The 17205-nt window shown below is 49.2% G+C and overlaps 1 protein-coding gene across 1 annotated transcript in view; it reads left to right on the top strand.

The window, feature by feature from the left end:
- Positions 1-17205, top strand: part of ASTN2 (astrotactin 2) — a gene marked incomplete at its 5' end in the record, with an annotated part of 312614 nt that overhangs the window by 32996 nt on the left and 262413 nt on the right. The window contains one exon of the mRNA XM_082067996.1: positions 16641-16828. Coding sequence (XP_081924122.1) covers positions 16641-16828 — 188 coding nt within the window. The remainder of the gene's footprint in view (positions 1-16640; positions 16829-17205) is intronic.

Genomic DNA, 17205 nt, shown 5'->3' with positions numbered 1-17205 from the left:
AAATCCTGCAAAATCCTCCAGACTCAAAACTAGAAAATAACCCAAAAATGACCTTGAGATGACTTTCCATGTCCGTGGAAATTAAAATTAACGGGACTGATTTGCCTGGCCCGAGGGGAAGAAGGTATTTAAAAAATAAAAAAAATCTGACAAATGAGCCAGGAAAGTTTCCAGTGTCTCAGGTGAACGGGAACATTAGAATATGTATTAGTTATAAATACTCTGGTGTCAGGTGCCTGAAATTGTTGTAGGGAAATAATCTGTGCGTGTGCATGAGGGAAATAATCTGCGTGTGTGCATGAGGGAAATAATCTGCGTGTGTGCATGAGGAGCGTGAGCGAGATGCGCAGGGCTGCGGTGGGAACGTGACCCTGGAGCTGGGACGGAGCGTCCGCGCTCGCTTGCTGTGCAGCTCGGGCGGGCGAGCTCGCTTCGTGCACTTTGCTGTCCATACGATGATTTATGTCGGTGGTGCTGGCAGCTCTGCCCGAGCTCGACCCTCACTTTTGCTGTGTGTTGCACAAACGCAGAGAGCTGCGGGGGTCTGCGGCGGATGAGCGCGGGGACGCGGTGTCCGGGCGTCTGTTCTGGTGGCTGTGGAGCACAAAGGGGCTCACACAAGGTCGCGTAGGCTGGTCCTGCTGCGGGTCGAGCTTCAGTCCACATCCCCTGAGCTGCCACGGCTGTATCTCACCCATGAAGTCTCTTCTATATGACGGACGTGAGATGGAGGAGGTTGGAGATGTGCATGGGGCTGGTCCTCTTGGGATTTCTCAGGCTCTGGGCTTTTGCGTTGAGCAACTGCATTCCCAGGGCAGTCATACATTGCTGTGACACCGTGAAATGTCACCCTTGCCCTCATGTCAAGGGGATGCGTGTCGCGTGGCAGCCCAATGAAATAGCTGTCATCTTCTATCTGCTGCCTGAGCATGGTCCTTATCTTAGCTGGTATCTGGGGAGGTGAAAAGAGAGTAGATGAAGGTAAAGCAGCCAAAAGCATGGTGTCTAGAGCGGGAAGGGTGTTGGGTGTGTTGACTTGAATGAACATTTCATTAACAGTGCAGGTACACTGGAGTTATAGAATCATAGAATCGTTTTGGTTGGAAGAGACCCTTAATATCATCAAGTCCAACCATAACCTAACTCTAGCACTAAACCATGTCCACAAGAACCTCATGTGGGAACCTCCATTCCCCATCCCTCCTGCATTGCTCCTTTGAGAGGAGGTAGGAGAGTTGGGAATGGAGTGCGAGAGCGGCTTGGTGGGTGCGTGGCCACCAGCCAAGGTTCACCCACCACAAGCAACGTGGGTGCAGGAATGAGCTGTCACCCAGGGCAGGGTGCCTGTGTTGGGGTCCTTGGGGTTGTGTGTTGGAGACTGGTCCCAGTCTGGAGCTGCTCGAGATGGGATCTCCTTGTGATGTAGCATGAAGGATCTGTGCTTTGTGATGGTCCAACCTGCTTTTTGGTCTCCATGACTGCTTTGTGTTTGCCTACAGACTCGTTTGTCGTTTGTGAGGTTGGGCAGCAGCATTATCTTGACAAGAGAGAGAGATTTAGAGCTCTGTAATCCATGCTTGTCCATCCTAATTACTTCCCTTATCAGCCTTCAGGAGAGTAACTTCACAGTGGTAATTAGTCTCTTCAATCCCACCCTATCTTAGTAATTAACACAGAGTTAGAATGGGAGGGGAGGGAGGGACGGAATCTCTGTTTTGGGCTGGAAAGGTCCTTCTCGGGGGAGAGCGTCATAGATTTCTTAAGCAATCAAATGCAGCTTGGAGAGGACAGCTTTGGGGATGGCCCGGGGAGGCTGCGTGCTGAGGACCTGCGGGATGGTGACAGCAAGTAGCGAGCAGTGCGAGCCAAAATGGTGTTTATATAGTGTGAGTTTGGATGTTTTATTAAAGGAAGCGGTTGGCAGGCGCCGGTGATGCAGTATCGGAGCGGTGAGCATCTGCGGTTTGCATGGGCTTCACCTGGAGCTGCGAGCATCCAGCTCTGCTGAAAATGAGCCCATTCATCATCTCTAGTGTTGGAGACACAGCACAAAAAGGGCAGTTTGACCTAATACTGCCCTATAGCAGCTGCAATTACTAGAGTATAATTCATTTCAAATGGATCCAGAGATTTCTTTCCATTAACATCCAGAGCAAAAAAACGAGCATGTGGGCAGGATTCGAGGGCCAGGCAGTGGTGAGCCCGACAATCATTGCAGGCAGGGAATAAGTTGTATTTTACGGAGGAAAAGGGCAGGATTGGACCTACTGGGACTCCTCCATGCTTCTCTGTGAAGACACCGGTTTTAATTTCTGGTGTTTAAATAAGGATCTTAACTCCGAGTACAGGTAGCAATATAGTGTGTGATGGGATCATCAGGGGCATCCACAGTAGCACATCTCTTGCAGGAGAACTTGATTCTCAGCTTTTTCCAAGCAGAAGGGCTTTGGTTCACGAAACTCAAATCTCCTTAGGGCAGTATGTTGGTTTTGGGTATGTTCTCTTTGAGAAGGAGGCCCACAGAAGAAGTTTGCAGGAGAGGGAAAAGTGGGGCACTGGAAACAACTCCATTCTCATCAATTTTAGGACATATTGGGGCAGGGTACACAAGGACTGCATTGTTAGTTTGAACCTCCATATTGTCTAAACTTGAAGATCTGTCTGTGTGTATCGAATTTGGCTTTGCAGTCAGCTAAGTCTTCATTCAGTCTTGTTTTGTGCATTTCGGATCGAAGCTGTTAATCAGCAAGGTGGGTCTGAGGAGCAGAAATTGCTTTTGCATGCAATGCCCGTTCCAGGAATGAATGCAGCCGGGGCGGTGATGCTCTGGCGCTGACCTCGGTCTCCGAGGAGCCTGTGAGTGAATGTACGTAAAGGGAGGGATGGAATTGAAATATTTTTTTAGGCCGCTCCTTTAATTTTCAGACATTTTCTGCCTAACCTGGATCTGAGAAAAGAAAAACATCTTGGTTTTTATTACAAGCCCCAAAGCTCATACTAATAGGTTGGTTTAGAGCTGGCAGTAATACCTTCCAGAAAGTGTCTGCAAAACTATTTGAAGGCTGGGCTCTTCCACCACCTTCTCAGTATCTCCATCCTCGTTGGCTTTTTCTATCATGAGTCCTGGTCTGTTCCCTTGTGCTGGAGCTCCAAAGACGACCTGCTTCTGCCAGGTCAGCCCATCCAGGTTAACCATCGGCCATGGCCAGGAGGGTCTCAGGTCCTGGTTTAGCCCAGGTTAACCATCGGCCATGGCCAGGAGGGTTTTAGGTCCTGGTTTAGCCCAGGTTTTCAAGTGTGGGTGCAGGGATATGGAGGGGGTCACCTGTCTGAAAAGCTTCTGTCCCTTCCCAGGCCATTGCCATGGGTGATACATTTCCCTTGGCTTCTTCAGAGATTAATTTGGTCCCTGCCGTGCAAGGGGTGCCAGGCGGGTGTCAGGCTCTGATGGATGGACAGACAGACACTAAGTGGTTGGGTAAGGATCCCTCTTGGCTGTGCCCCTTGGTTCCTTGCCCTGTTCCCGTCTTCTACAGTCCACATTCCCCTTCCATCATCATCGCGCTAAATTGAAGAGACAGCTCCATTCAATAATTCATAACCTCACGTAGTTTTCATAATATTTAAAGGAGGAAAAAAAGAACCCGTTTGGTTTGTCCTTCCTCCAGGCTGGAGGTAGAGAAGCAGGAGTGATGGAGGCTGTTGGGTTCCATGGGCAATGCAGTGATGGACAGAAACACCTCCTTGCAGCCAGATGCAGAAGACCTTCAGACTGGTAGGGACACAGGCCAGGTAAAAGCCCTCTGAAGGTGTGAATGTTGTGTTGGAGAAGACTTTGCAAGTGACCTGTGCAGGGGTCAGAGGGAAAGCGCTGGCAAAGATTTTACTTTTTTGTTTGAGTATGTTTAAATTACTGACACGCTCAAGTCTGGCTTTCAAATGGGATTTGATCATTCGGAAACCAGCATGTTACTGAAAACCTGCAAGACAGGCTCTTGGGCTATTTGGCAATAAGTTTTGAACAGTTCCCTTCCTGCCCATGGAACTTATCCTCATACAATGACTGTATAAATCGTGCTGCTTCTTTTGGCTCTAAGGTGAGATGCTGGATTTATCCTCTACCCATCCAGGCTTATTTTCATTCTTGTACAGACTTTTCTGAAATCTGAGTAGAGGGTGCTGTGCAAGTCCAAAGTGTTTGATTGTTTAGAAGTCACTGGAGTATCCTGTGTTCATTATTTTAACAATTGGAGAGAGGGTTTTATTTTCTCCAGAATCATAAACACAATCTTCAGTGTGTTTTATGAAAACAATAAAGCTAAACTCTAATAACCACACATTTTCCTTGCTTTATGTGCACACATCCTTGGGGAACAGGGCCTCAAGGACTCATCGTGCTCTGCTTTTAACAGAGTTTTAATGTGCTCAAGTTGGTAAGTGGTGGAGAGCCAGATTATGAATTTGCTTTGGTACCTAAAGGCATTTTCTCTTCCTTTAAAAATGCTCAAGGTGGGCAAAAAAGGCACCTCTGGAAGAGAAAGCCAGTGACGCAATGCGAAGATTTTAGCACTGCGATCTGAAAATCAGGCTTCATTTAAATGCTGTATGTTGCAAACTCCTCTGTACAAGGACTAATTAGCTTTCTTGCATCTCTTTCCTATCCTGTGAATAATACTGTTTTCTTTTAGAAGAGATCTGAGGCTCTCAGAGGCAATTTATAAAGGAGGATGCTCTGCTACAGCTGGAGAACCAAAGCAGGGAGATGAAGGGATGCAGTTCCTAACATATTTAGCCACCTAATGGATTTCTTTTAATTTTTCAGTGCAAAACTAGGTTGACACCTGAGCTCTGTCTGTGATAGTGATTTTTTTTGATTGTGAGCTCACTTAACGGGGTAATTTTCATCCAGAAGTGTTGAGAGATCCAAAATACCATGAAGGTGCTCTAGTTTTGAGCACCTTGGGGAGTGCAGGGCGCAGAAAATCCCATCTTTTTGGCATTTTGTCATAGAAGAGCGTATGACTGGGTGGGTACACGTCCACATGTGCTGTAGTCACCCTGGGACAGCAAATGGCCACGGGCTTGGCTGGGTCATGCCTGGTGCTTGTCTTTCACCCTTTGTTTGCAACCTACATTCAGAGTTTCTGGAAGGGATAGATGGAGAGGTTATTTCCCCCTCTCCCGTATGGGGAAACTTCCAAACGGTTTGTTTTTATCCCACCACAAACCAGAATAAGGTTTGAAACCTCAGAAAAGCCGCTCAGATCTTGATGGGAACAGCTTCTCTCTTTGTTTGATTTCAGTGCGGTACGAGCTGGACATGCTGGCTGTGTCTCTGCCTTCCAAAACCCTCACCAGGGCCAAACAGAGGCATAAATATCTTTGATATTTATGAATTTTGCTGGCTCGAGTGGCAGAGCCAAGGGTCGAGCAGCGGGCTCCTCAGTGTCTGCACATTGTGGCAGAGATGGACACCGTAAAGGATCTCCAGGCTGCACTTACAGCTCATCCTTACAAGCACCATGGGCCAGGAGCAGGACCCCAACGTGTGTGGCATCAGGAGGGACGATCTACATCTGTAGATCCCAAACCAAAGGGCTGGAGCCCCGAAGGAAAGTGAACCTGTGTGCCTGGTGCCCAAATGATGCCTGGGGGTTGGAAAGTTGTCAGGGAGGGAAAAGGAGATGAAAGATGTTGCTGTTTTCATGCAGAAGATGGTGTGGAGATGCTGGCAAGTCTGTCTCTTCTTGGGAGAGGAGAGCTTTGAGCCAGCGCTGTGTCTGGACAGGCAGTTAATGGGTGTCAGGAGTTAATTAGCATGGGCTTTAACACGGCAGGACTGCTCGGCACCGTTGCCTTTTCAAGCTAACATGGATTTCTCTCGTCCAGAGTCCTTTGATGCTTGTGTGAGAGTATCGGGGCTCTCTGGTTTCCAAAAGGAGCTCTCAGCAAAAGAGTGATAAATGTGTTTAATTTTTGCAGAGCTTGTAGCCTGGTTTCATCCCAGGATCCGTCTCTTGAGGTTTTATTAGCTGACGGTGTCTGTAGGAAAAAGTCAAAGTGACTAGACAGGAACAGCCGTGGAATTGATGTAGGAAGCAAGAGCATGTTTTGGAGATAATGTTTCTCATTCTCGCCGTTGCTATGTGCTGAGTTTAGGCAGTGCTTTTCCAGTTTTGCCGTAGTTTTACAGCTGCTGCCAGCCAAAAAATCCTCCTGCCAGCCTCCCGCTATGGCAGAGAGTGAGGTGTGTGCTCTGGTCGTGATGGGTTCCCTGCTCTGGTCCATGGGAGAGTCCCCGCTGGGTGACAAACACCCTTTTTCCCTGCATGTGTCTCTGTTAAGCCTTGCTCAGAGGAAAGCTTGGCTTGGCTTGCTGAGAGCTCTGGGTGGCAGGAGGGACCCGTCTGCTCTGGGTGTGCTGGCATGGGGAGATGATCACCCTACCTTTGGATCTGGGAGAGAGACAATTTGCAAACATGTGTTGATACGTTCCCGTAGGAAACCAGGCACTAAATCATCACATTGCAGCTCGCATGCTGATTCATCCAGGGAACCTATTTAATTAGGGGATAAATTTAGAAATCAATTATTATTTGCAGAAACAGTTTCTTTCCCTCTAATGAGGCTGCAAGGATTCATCCCCCTCTGCCTCTCTCCCATGACCTTTGCGTATGCAGATCAAGGGTGGAAATGCTCTGTGTTTCTTCTTTCTCTGTGTGGGTGGCCCTTTTTGGGCAGCTGCTGGACACCTTTCCCTGAGACTCTGCTAGAACAGCAAATGAGGATACAACCATGAAACCGTGCTGCTTTTGGATGTAATGGTGTGGTGATGACGTGGACACCAGGCCCACTGTTAATGGGGATGTGGATTAGTCTCTCCTAATGCGGTAGGGGTTGGGAAGCAATATGAACTTGATGGGAAGGGGAAAATAAGGATGAAGGGCTGTAATGGAGTGGTAGCCCCATTGTTAGGATGGGAGAGCATTTCCACTGGTTTGGAAATACGGGAGGATTGCTCCTGTATTTGGGGAGGTGAAGCACGTTGTGTGACATGGGTAACACACCTGTGTCACCTCTTGCACTGCTGGGGAAAGGGACCCTGCATGTGCCAAGCCGGGGTGGTGATCGTGTTTGTGAGGACATTGCTGCTTCGGGCTTCGGTCTCTGCCACTTTGTCGCTTCTGATCTCTGACAAATTGCTTAGCTTCTCTTTTGCCTTATCCACTTTTAAATGTGGGAAAAATTATTTTGCCCACAGGCTTCGAGAAGTCTTAATAAATTCGGTTGCTTTTATTATTTTGGATTTTAATGTCTCCTCATCTTACGATGCCACTTCCCCAGCCCTCCAGCGACTTCTCTGTGCTCTTAGATCAGCTGCTTTGAGTCCAGTTCATTTCAGCGCGAGTCAGTCCGGGGAGAGCTGAGGATTTTCACAGCGACGTGTCTCAGTAAAACCCTTTTGCTTCTGGCAGCCTGATGGTTTGCAGCCCCCCCACCGCAGCTCTTTGCTCCAGCACCGGGGCTGCCCAGGTGCTTGGTCCTGTTCAGGGGGGTCTGGCACCCCGGGATGGCATCCTTGTGCTCTTGCATAGCTCTTGCTATTCGTTCCTGCAGAAACCTGGTGGTGTTTCACCACTGGGAGGCTGTCAGTGTGTCCATGCTGATGGCATCCTTCTGGAGTAGGTAAATGTGCAGGTTACTCCTGGGTGAAGGTGTAATACTGGACTCTTAGAGAAGTGAATTTTCCGTGAGGTTGCAAAAACTCTCTTCTACAAGTAAGAGCTGAATTCGGGGTTTGTGAGTAGCCAAGACAGAATGCGGGTGCTTGGGTGGTACCTTGGGTGTCTGGGAGGCTTTGGGGAACTGGAGGCTTTCCAGGGAGCGAGCCATCAAAAGCCTCTCCCAGGTAGGAGATAAGAGCCTTGATCCTTTTTAACCATGGTGGTTCTCTGCCTTGACAGCAAGGGAAGGGACTCTCCTGTCGTGATGCACGTGAAGGGCTCCAGCAAATGTTCATTCCTGGTAACTGGTATTTTTGCCCTTTTGGGCAAGAGTATGCCCAGGCTACTTGGCTTTTGATGCACCCACTTGGTGCTCCAGATAACACATAGGCTGAAGAGCCCAAATTATCTCCTACCTGTTTTGGTTTGTTTCCTTGAAAATTCCCAGCCAGCAGCCAGCTCCTTTCCTGTCCTTCTCCTTGGAAAAGGACGTCTGTCTCTCAGGAGGGTGAACCGTCCTAGTGTTTGTCTCTCTAAAAAGCGGCGAGACCTTCTCTTTCCTTCCTCACTTTCTCTCCTCCTCTCCCCATCCCACCCTGGTGCGTGGGGAGTTTCTACTGGGACCCCCAGTGCTCAAGAGCTTATTGGGAGGGGAGATCCGTGGAGGAACCGTGCTTGAAAAAATTACTTCACAATTTAAGCATCACCCTGAGCTATCAGACTACCTTATCATTTTAAGAGGTATGTTTCCCAAGGAGAGGCATTTAAAAATGCATAGAGGTTATAAAGCACTTGGGTAGTTTTAATCGAGCTCTGAGCGATGCTCGCCCCTCGAGGCCGCGCTGTTTGCTCGCTCCCCGGCGCGCGCTGTGCCCACCGGCAGATGCTATAGAAACGAACGGAGTGCTCTGCTTTGTTGTGAAGTCTGCCGGGCTTTGCAGCGCTCTTCAAGTCACCTGAATAGGTCACCTTGCCCTTGTGCTGCTGCCGCAGCTCGCAGGGAAGACAAGCGCAGTCCCAGCTGCCTGGCTTGTCCCTTTTGTGTGACAGCCCCCTTGCCCCTCGGTGTCCATCCCGCTGTGCTGCTGCCTTCTGCCCTGAAGAAACTCAAAGGGAAAGTTGTAGTTGTTGCTGTCACCTGCACAAGGAAGAGACCACGGGGGTATTTTTCCAAAAATAGAATGTTTTCTTGTTGCACAAGCCTTGTCTAATTCCATTCATGACACCCGGGGCTGCTCTGCTGCTGTGGCTTCTGTGTTTGAGGTGCTGCTGGCTGTCCTGGAGAAAGGCATCACCGCCCCAGCCTCACCGGTAAATGTCTGTGTCGGGGCAAGGAAAGCAGGAGGAATGTGGTGGGACCCACCTGGCCCCATCTGCACATGCCAATGTGTGCTGTTAGTTGGGAGAAGAGACCAACACCCTCAATGCTCCAAGCTCCTTTCAGGCAGTTCAGAGATCAGAAGGTCGCTCCTCAGCTCCTGTTCTCCAGGCTGAACCCCCGCCCAGTCCCTCAGCTGCTTCCTTGTCAAAGATATTGGTTTCTTTAACAGAGATTAATAGTTGGACTGTCAAAAAACAGTGCTTGTGATTTTTCAAATAGTCTTTTCCCCCATTTATCAGCTCTGTCTCTTGTTGGTTTTGAGGATCTGGTGTAAGTGGGGAACAGAAGACTGCTGCAGCTTTCCTCCTGCAGGTTTCATGGACTGGCAGCTCTTTCTTCTGTGACAAGAGGAAAGACTCAGCTCTTCCTTGCACCTTCGAGTGCTCCTTCAGAAGTGAACCCCGTAGCTCTTTTGAGTGAGCTGGGAGCCTTGAGGGAAGTGGCGAAGCTGGAGCTTTTCAATAAAACCCCAGAGCACCTCCAAAGCAAACTCCGGCACCTTACTTGAGTGGTGGGGATGGAGGAAGGGGACAGGGCTGCTGAACAAACTTTGTGCATCAAGGCACTGCGGTCACACTCTTGGCTCTTGCAAGCCTGCACCATCATCTCTGAAGGATACACAGGAGGGGCTCAAATGCTTAAGGTTGCTTTCTTTTGCCTTTTTTTTAGCGATGGCTGCATCAGCCGGGTGGAGCGCACTGTTGAGGGGCTGTGGCTGAGCCCCCCCGGTGCTGCTCCAAGCCTGGACGTCTCGTCTCCCCAAGAAAGCTGCGCCCAGGAGCTCTGCCAGCTGCTCTCCCAAACCTGGCATTTCTCATTCAAACTGAGAACACCCGTCGTGTTGAGCTGCCCGCGACTAATTTTCTATGGGGTTGGTTTAATATGCAGTAGCACCGTCTGTCTGCACGCACTTGGCTTCCACTGCTGGTCAATGGGAGTCTCTGCTGACAAATAAAAATGGAATTGGATGGAAGGGAATTGAAAGTCAAAAGGGCCCTGTAATAATTTTAGAGTGCCTGAGGCGCCACGCTGAAGCCGTGGCATTATAAATAAGGGTAATGTACTACTGACTGAATTGCAATCAAAGCAGCCGTAAGAATGTGGAGCGTGCGCTGAGCTTCTTTAAGGTGTGTGAAGTCAGATATGATCTGTAAGCAGTGCAGGCAAATCAATATCTGCTCACTGACGTATATACGGATCCTAAAGCTTGCGATTAGAAAGGCTGAAGGGTTTTGGAGCCAGCGCAGAGGGCTTGAGAACTGGAGTGAGAAGAACTGTGTGGAGCACACTGACCCTCCAGTTGTCTCCAAGTGTTTCCAGGGGCTGAGTCCTGGAAGATGCTGTTTCTGTCCTCCCGGTTCACCATCTGATCTCCTGGACCACCTGTGTGATGATGCAGTCTGCTGACCTCTTGCTGCATTTCACAATAATTACATCTACCTCAAATATTATCTTTTAAAAAGAAAAAAGCATGTTTATGAATAATGTTGGTGGAAGGATGGGAAGATCCAGATGTCCTGCCCTTCAGTTGCATTGCTCCGATTGTCATGGATCCTTCGGTGGCAACTCAGCTCTTCTCACATCTGGGCGATCTTTGAGGTGGCTGGTTGCAGGAACATGCCCGAAATTTGGTGTCTTGTTCTCCTTCCAGGCTATTCGAGCAAAGCCTAAAAACTTCACTGCAAATGCCAGCTTGTCCTGGGATACCTGACATTTTGCCTGTCCAACGTCTGGCGCACGGTGCTGCTGGCGGAGCAAACGAGATGCACCCCAGCCTGCCCACAGTGTTGATGGGGTGCCCCATGGACCACCCCAAGACCAAGGCTCCCTCAAGCTCTCCCCACCCCAGCTCCATCCCTGGACACGCACCGTGTCCCAGCAGACATGCACGGTGCCGAAGCCACCCCTGAAATGCTCTGGAGGTGCAGCCCTGTGTTCCTCAGAGACAGGGGCTTTGGAAAGAGGTGATCAGAGGGAACTTGTTGTCTTTTCTTTCTTTTTCCCTTCTTAAACTTCTGAGCTTCTCTATTACTTTTTACGATCTGCAGCTGCGTTTGTGTGTTGCCCTAGGGAGTACTGTGGGGGGAGTAGAGGTAGAAGGGAAGGAACATGTTAAAAAATGAGCAGAAGGGAAAAAAAAGTAATGAACTGAGCTAATGATGGGGATAAAAAAACCCACCACATTGCCACCAAAAGACCCAAGTCCTTAGAACTATTAGGGCCTGTTTGACTGCAGAATAGTCCCCCGGGGAGCATGGGGGAAGCCCCATTACTAGAGTAGTTTTGGAGCCAGTCTGCACAGAGAGCAATAATCTATTCCACAGGGAGCAATCCTGTGCTGGCAAGGGCACTGGGGAGAGCTCTGTGTTTATGACTTTCTGCATAAATTTGGGTTATTAGCATAAGTGGTAGCTAGCGCCGAAGAATCTATAAACTAACACTTCACCGGAGGTTGGTGCCTCTGGAGAACATTAAGTCAGAGGAGCCCCCGGACTAATAGCAGGAGAAACAGGATTGCAGGATTAGGGGTGACGCACGGGGAAGACGACGACGATGCTGTTGTCAGTGCTGGTGTTTTGTGCGAGATGGGATCGTGTTTCTGAGCCTGCCGTAAAAGGAAATATAATCACTAACCAGATCTCTGGCTTTTTCCCTGCCGACAGATTAGGAGGATGAGGTGTGCAGGTGAGCTGATAGAGTCTGGCTGCAGGGTGCAGATCCCGTGGGGATGAAGCGGGTGGTGAGGAAAAAGGCAGCAGGAACCTGGATCCACACGCTGGAAGTTACTCACAGGCTTCTCACCCATCACACCAAGGGCTTGGTCCTTGTTGCAAAGGTGTCCGGCAGGTCCCAGGGTCTGAGCAGCGCTGGGGAGCGGAGAAGAGGAAGCGCAAGGAGGGGTTGGTTATCTAGGAGTGGGGAACTGTGCAGGGATGAAGTGCCATAAGCAAAAATGGCTTATTTTAATAATGACCTTCAAGAATTAAATAAAAATACAATAATCATGGTAGATTAGCGAGAACAAGCCAATTAAATACAAAGCAGCCTTTGCAAAACGCCGTGACAGATAAGGCAGGGCTGCAACCTCCCGAATCGCTGATGAATGTTGAAGCATTGCATAAGGTTGGGGGGGCTGGGGGGAGCCAGTGAATATTTGACTTGAAGCCTGGCAGTCTGCCTTGGAGAAGGCAGAGGTGAAAAGGCGATCCATCCATCTCTGCCTTCCGTAAAACAGCGCGGGAGGGGGCAGAGAGGAGGGAGGAGGTGGGTAGGGCGGCCAGGAGCCCGAAGGCACGGAGTAACAATCCTCCAACTTTAATATCTGCTGTTTCATTTTATATTCATCATGTCAGCATAATCTGCTTTTATGGGAATCGTCTTGGTTCCCAACCAAATGCATTTAGGCCCTTTTGCTTTTTAAGTTTGATTGTAATACGAGTTGAAGACTCCAGTGAAATGTTTATGTGTAAGGTTTGTAGCAATGGCAAAGGGAAAAATGGCATTAGGGAATGAGTTGGAAGAGATCTTGCTGTGGTTGCTGATGTCCCCTACCTCCCCCGGGCAGGTGACCTTCTGAAGGGCATGAGCCCAGGTCCTGAGCCCTGTGAAGGGTTTTGCTTGGATTGCTTGTTTGTTTTCTGAGAAACACGTGGAAATTGTAGTTTTATGGGACCCAGAGCCCAAGGAAGGGCAAAAAAAGAAGAAAATGCTCTGTGTGCCCTTGTATTAAATTCAGGTGATCGTTAGGTGATGTGGAAGGCTGGTGGGGCCGTGGGGGGAGGCAGCGCTGCCATGGGGCTCAGCTGAACTGTGTGATGGGAGATGAGGGGCAGGTGTGGGGAGTTGGGGCCGGTGGGGCTGGGGAGGAGACACAAAGACATCTCTGCTCTGGTCACAGGAGGAATGGGCTCCCCAAGTCCTCTGCTGTGGGATGCAGAAATGTGAGTATCTGTGGGCTTTGGAAGATGATGAGCAGGGGTCTGGCTGGGTGCTGCTGGGACCTTTGTCGTCCCTTCCCTGCTACTCTCCATCGGGCACAGGGAGAAGGTAGGAAGTTGGCAGATGTTTTGTGGTCTGTTTGGCTGTTTTGCTCAGTGTTTTACCCACAAAACTGTGTTTGAAGCCAGGCTGAGAACTCCCTGTCTGCAAGATGCTGAGATTTTAAATGGCTATAGACTACAAGTGCTTTTCCATTGCTGCCCATTTAAAACCTTAACTGCATCTCATTCTATTTTGGTGCAGGAATGCCCTTAATTTGTTCCAAAAGCATTTGAAAGCTCTGATAACAGGCAATCTTGCCGCAGACTATTGCATCCTTTCTGATGGATGGGCTATCGCTGCTGTAACTACCGTGTAGATAGTGGGGTGACAATGTGTGTCCAGTGAAACACAGCCAGCGTAATATTCATGTCAAGTATATGAGGCCAAGAAACTTCCCAGCGTTTGGATATCGAAGAGTTCAGCAGCTAACGGGGCTTGAAAAGGCTTTTCTTTCTTTGTAAGCAGCGAATGTGATTGAAGGCTCACAATATCCTGGCAGTGCTGGGAGTGGGAATGGCCAGGTTTCTGCAGCGCGGGCTGCAGGGGTGAAGAATGTATAGTTATTATAAATGTATGGTAAATGATACCCAGGCTTGGCAAGTCAACTTTCGTCAGAAATTGCCTTGCTGCTGGGTTTGCTTAAAATTGTGAAATGAATGTTAAATTGAAGTTTCTACTTTTGGAAGAGACCTTTTGAAAATGAAACAGGCTTATCTTCAGTCTAGGCTAAAATCCAAAAAATTGCCTGTATCTCAGAACTCCCCAGAAATGTTCACTGTGATCCTTTTAAACATCCCATGCAAAAATGTGTGCCCAAGGGAAAGAATTTTAAGAAAGGTTGACCTTGCAGGTTTTTTTCCCTGTTTCTCTAATGTGATGTAGCCTTTGGGAACTGCAGCGGTGGGGTCCTGGTGGCATCATGTCTGGGTGCTATAATCTTCTTTCCTGAGGTCTGTTGGAAAGTTCTGCTGCAGAGATGTGTGTTAATACTGTAAATCATCCTCTCCTGTGGGTGACTGTTTCTCTGAACAGAATTAAGGTGGTTTTGTGTAACCAGAGTTCTGTGTCTTGATGCTTCTGTGCTGCCCCGTGGCCTGTTTGCCTCTGTGGAAGAGTTTGTGATATCCGTCCCAAAGCTCAGTGAGCGCTTTTGCTCCTGAAAACAGCATTTATTGCAATTTTAATCAGACAAAGAGATGCTTTTCAGTATAGATCTCTCAAGTATTGCTAGGAAGACAACTGCAATTAGGTAACCCTGATGTTTTTTCATTTTGTTCCTACTTTTACCACTATAACAAACCTTCTCTGCTTTAACCTTTTTGGAGGTGAGAGACACAAACCCCTCATTCTGTTAGATTCCCAGGTCTTGCGCAAGCTGCTGTCCTGCAGTGCGAGCCGCAGAGCTGGCTTGATTTACAGGGTAAAGAGTGCAAGCAACACCTCTTGCTGCTGATTTGCTCCAGCAAACAGCTATTTATATTAAAGGAGAGAAGGGATTATTAGGAGCGATCTCATTGCAATGTCAGAAATATGACAGGAAGTTCACGTGTCCCCTCCAAAGTGCAAACGTGGGCTTTTGATGGATCCCATGCATGGTCAGGAGCTGTTTGGTTTTTCTCCTTTGAGTGCTCAGATGTGCATTGAGATTGGGGATAACGACCAGCGCTGTGCTCGGGAGGCAGAGATAATGAGCACAGCCCTCTGATTAGATTCAGGTGGCAGTGCAACCAGCTCAGGTTATGTCAGGAGTATAATTAGTGAGGTGCTGAATCACAGAGTTGGCAGTGATGGGATAACCTTGTCCCAGCCCTTGACAAGGGGGATCCTGCAGGACTGCGGACCTGATGGGGGTTTCTTGGGGAGCAGGGGGTGGTTGCCTCTGTTTTAGTCTATGATGGAAAGCCAGAAGCTTGCTGCTAGAAAATGTATTGATTTCAGGGGTAAGAAAAACTGTTCTTGATTAATAAAAAGGTATTTTTTCTGGGTGGGTGGGTGGGTCTGTAGAAGTGCCTGGTCTTGTAGCCTGTGTGGCTGCTCATGAGCCCCAACTTGGGTGTCTTCAAGTGTCTTGGCCTGAAACGTGTGGGTTATTCCTCAAATAGCCTCACTGGGCTTGTTCCTTGACGTGAATGGGCTTTTACACAGCTGGGTTTAGGGGAGTAAAATGCAGAATGCCACTGCCATTTGCTGGCCGCTTTGCCAGCAGGAGAACAAGCCCTGTCCTCTCCACTCACCCTCTCCTGGGTGATGCTCCCCGGCCAAGGTGTGGAGAAGGACCTCATCTGTGTTCCCACCACGGCTGCCAGCCTCTCTGGAGCCGACACGCTGTACGGAATGTGGGTCATGGTCTGTTATAGCCGGTTGTTCTTTCCAAATAGGAGGGAATTGAATTTGGGTCTCCCACAAAGCAGGTGATTGCCAAAGCCGTGGGCCTGGTGACTAAGAGGACCTGACTTGCTTCCCATTGCTTATATTGCAAATGGAAAAACAAACACAAAAAAAGAGAGGTGGTGGAAGGAGAAATATTTTGGCTTATTTTGCGCTAGTGTTTTTTATTCCGCTTTGATTTTACTGCCAAACTGCCAAATCAGTTCTTTGCGGAGATGGGTTTAAAACTTGATGGGCAGCTGTGGAGCTGTCAGCGCTCGTGCCCGTCTCTGCGGCAGCTGAGGCTCCGAGCTGCCGGCTCCCACTGTGCTGGAGCCTGAGGATCTGCGGCTTTTGGTTCCACGGTGCCTGGATCGTCCAAGCCCCTGATGAATCAGACGTGGTACCCGAAGCCGGGGAAAGCTGCCGCAGTGGATGTGTGCACTGGGATGCTGTGATCCCGGCTCCCAGGATGCTTATGCTGTGTAGATTGGGATTGGATGGGATATAAAACTAACAGGAGGAGGCAGAGGAAGACCGGCAGACATGCAACCCCAGGACCGATATGTATTTATCAAGCCTGCTGGTTGTCTCACTGGTGCTTATTAGTCTGTGCTGGGACTGTCGCTGCTAAAGACGGCTCTAGTGTTAACGTTGCTGCCTGGAAGAAGGTTTTGTAGTGAACACCAGCAGAATGTGTACTGATGTCTGCATTTTGGCTTGCTTGGCACCAAGAGTCCTCCCTCCACCCTGTGCCAAGCAGCAAAGCTCCCCTGGGCTTGGCTGCAGAGCTCTGGGAGCTTCTTCCAGCCTTTTTGCTGGGAGAGCTATGGGAGGTTAAAGGCGCCCTGTGCAGTGTGTTATTTACAGTTGTTGTTGTCTTTGTAGTCCAGAAATCCCAAGGCACTTCAGAACCCCTTGCTTTTTATTAAGGAAGACAACTGTTACTGTTTATACTTTGGGAAAATGGCAGGCGAAGGCCAAAAAAAACCTGATGCTGAGGCTCCTCCAGAGGCAGTACGAGGGGCCGGACTCTAAAGTCCTGATTTCCAGGACTTTTAAGAATATTGCCTTTTAGCATCATGGAGAAAAACACTGATCCCTGGTTGCGTGTTGTGTCCCTGCAGAGATGTCGGGGACCGTGGCTGACATCTCGCTGGTGCACTGGAAGCAGCAGTGGCTGGAGAACGGCACCTTGTACTTCCACGTCTCCATGAGCAGCGCCGAGCATCTCTCCCGGGCCACCCCCCCCAGCCTCCAGGAGCCTTCGGAGATCGTGGAGGAGCAGATGCACATTCTTCATATCTCGGTCATGGTGAGTGGAAGCTGACAGTGGCATCTGCGGGGACAGGGGATCGTCTGGGAGGGGACAGCGGTTGGCAGCTGGATGGTGGTGGGAGGGTGGTGATAAGGAGCTGGGTGGTGAGTCTGGTTTGCAAATGTGCATGTCCCTTCCTGTTTGGGCCTCTAGAGAGGGAGAGATGTATTTGAATGAGCCAGAACAAAACCAAAAAAAGGTGGTTGGTCTTTTAAGAAATTGAAATAAAATAAGAAAACAGACTATAGGGAAGAAGCTGTTGGGGGGTGACAGGGAAGCTCATGGTTCCTCCTGCCTTTACTGGCTACTGGCAAGGTGTTAATAGAGTATTTCTCCTTAGTCTTGCATTTGTGCATGTGCAAAGGCAAAGTTTT

This window comes from Streptopelia decaocto (assembly GCF_964273445.1).
Source record: "Streptopelia decaocto genome assembly, chromosome: 17".
Classification (NCBI taxonomy): domain Eukaryota; kingdom Metazoa; phylum Chordata; class Aves; order Columbiformes; family Columbidae; genus Streptopelia; species Streptopelia decaocto.
This window is presented reverse-complemented; position numbering and strand designations above follow the sequence as displayed.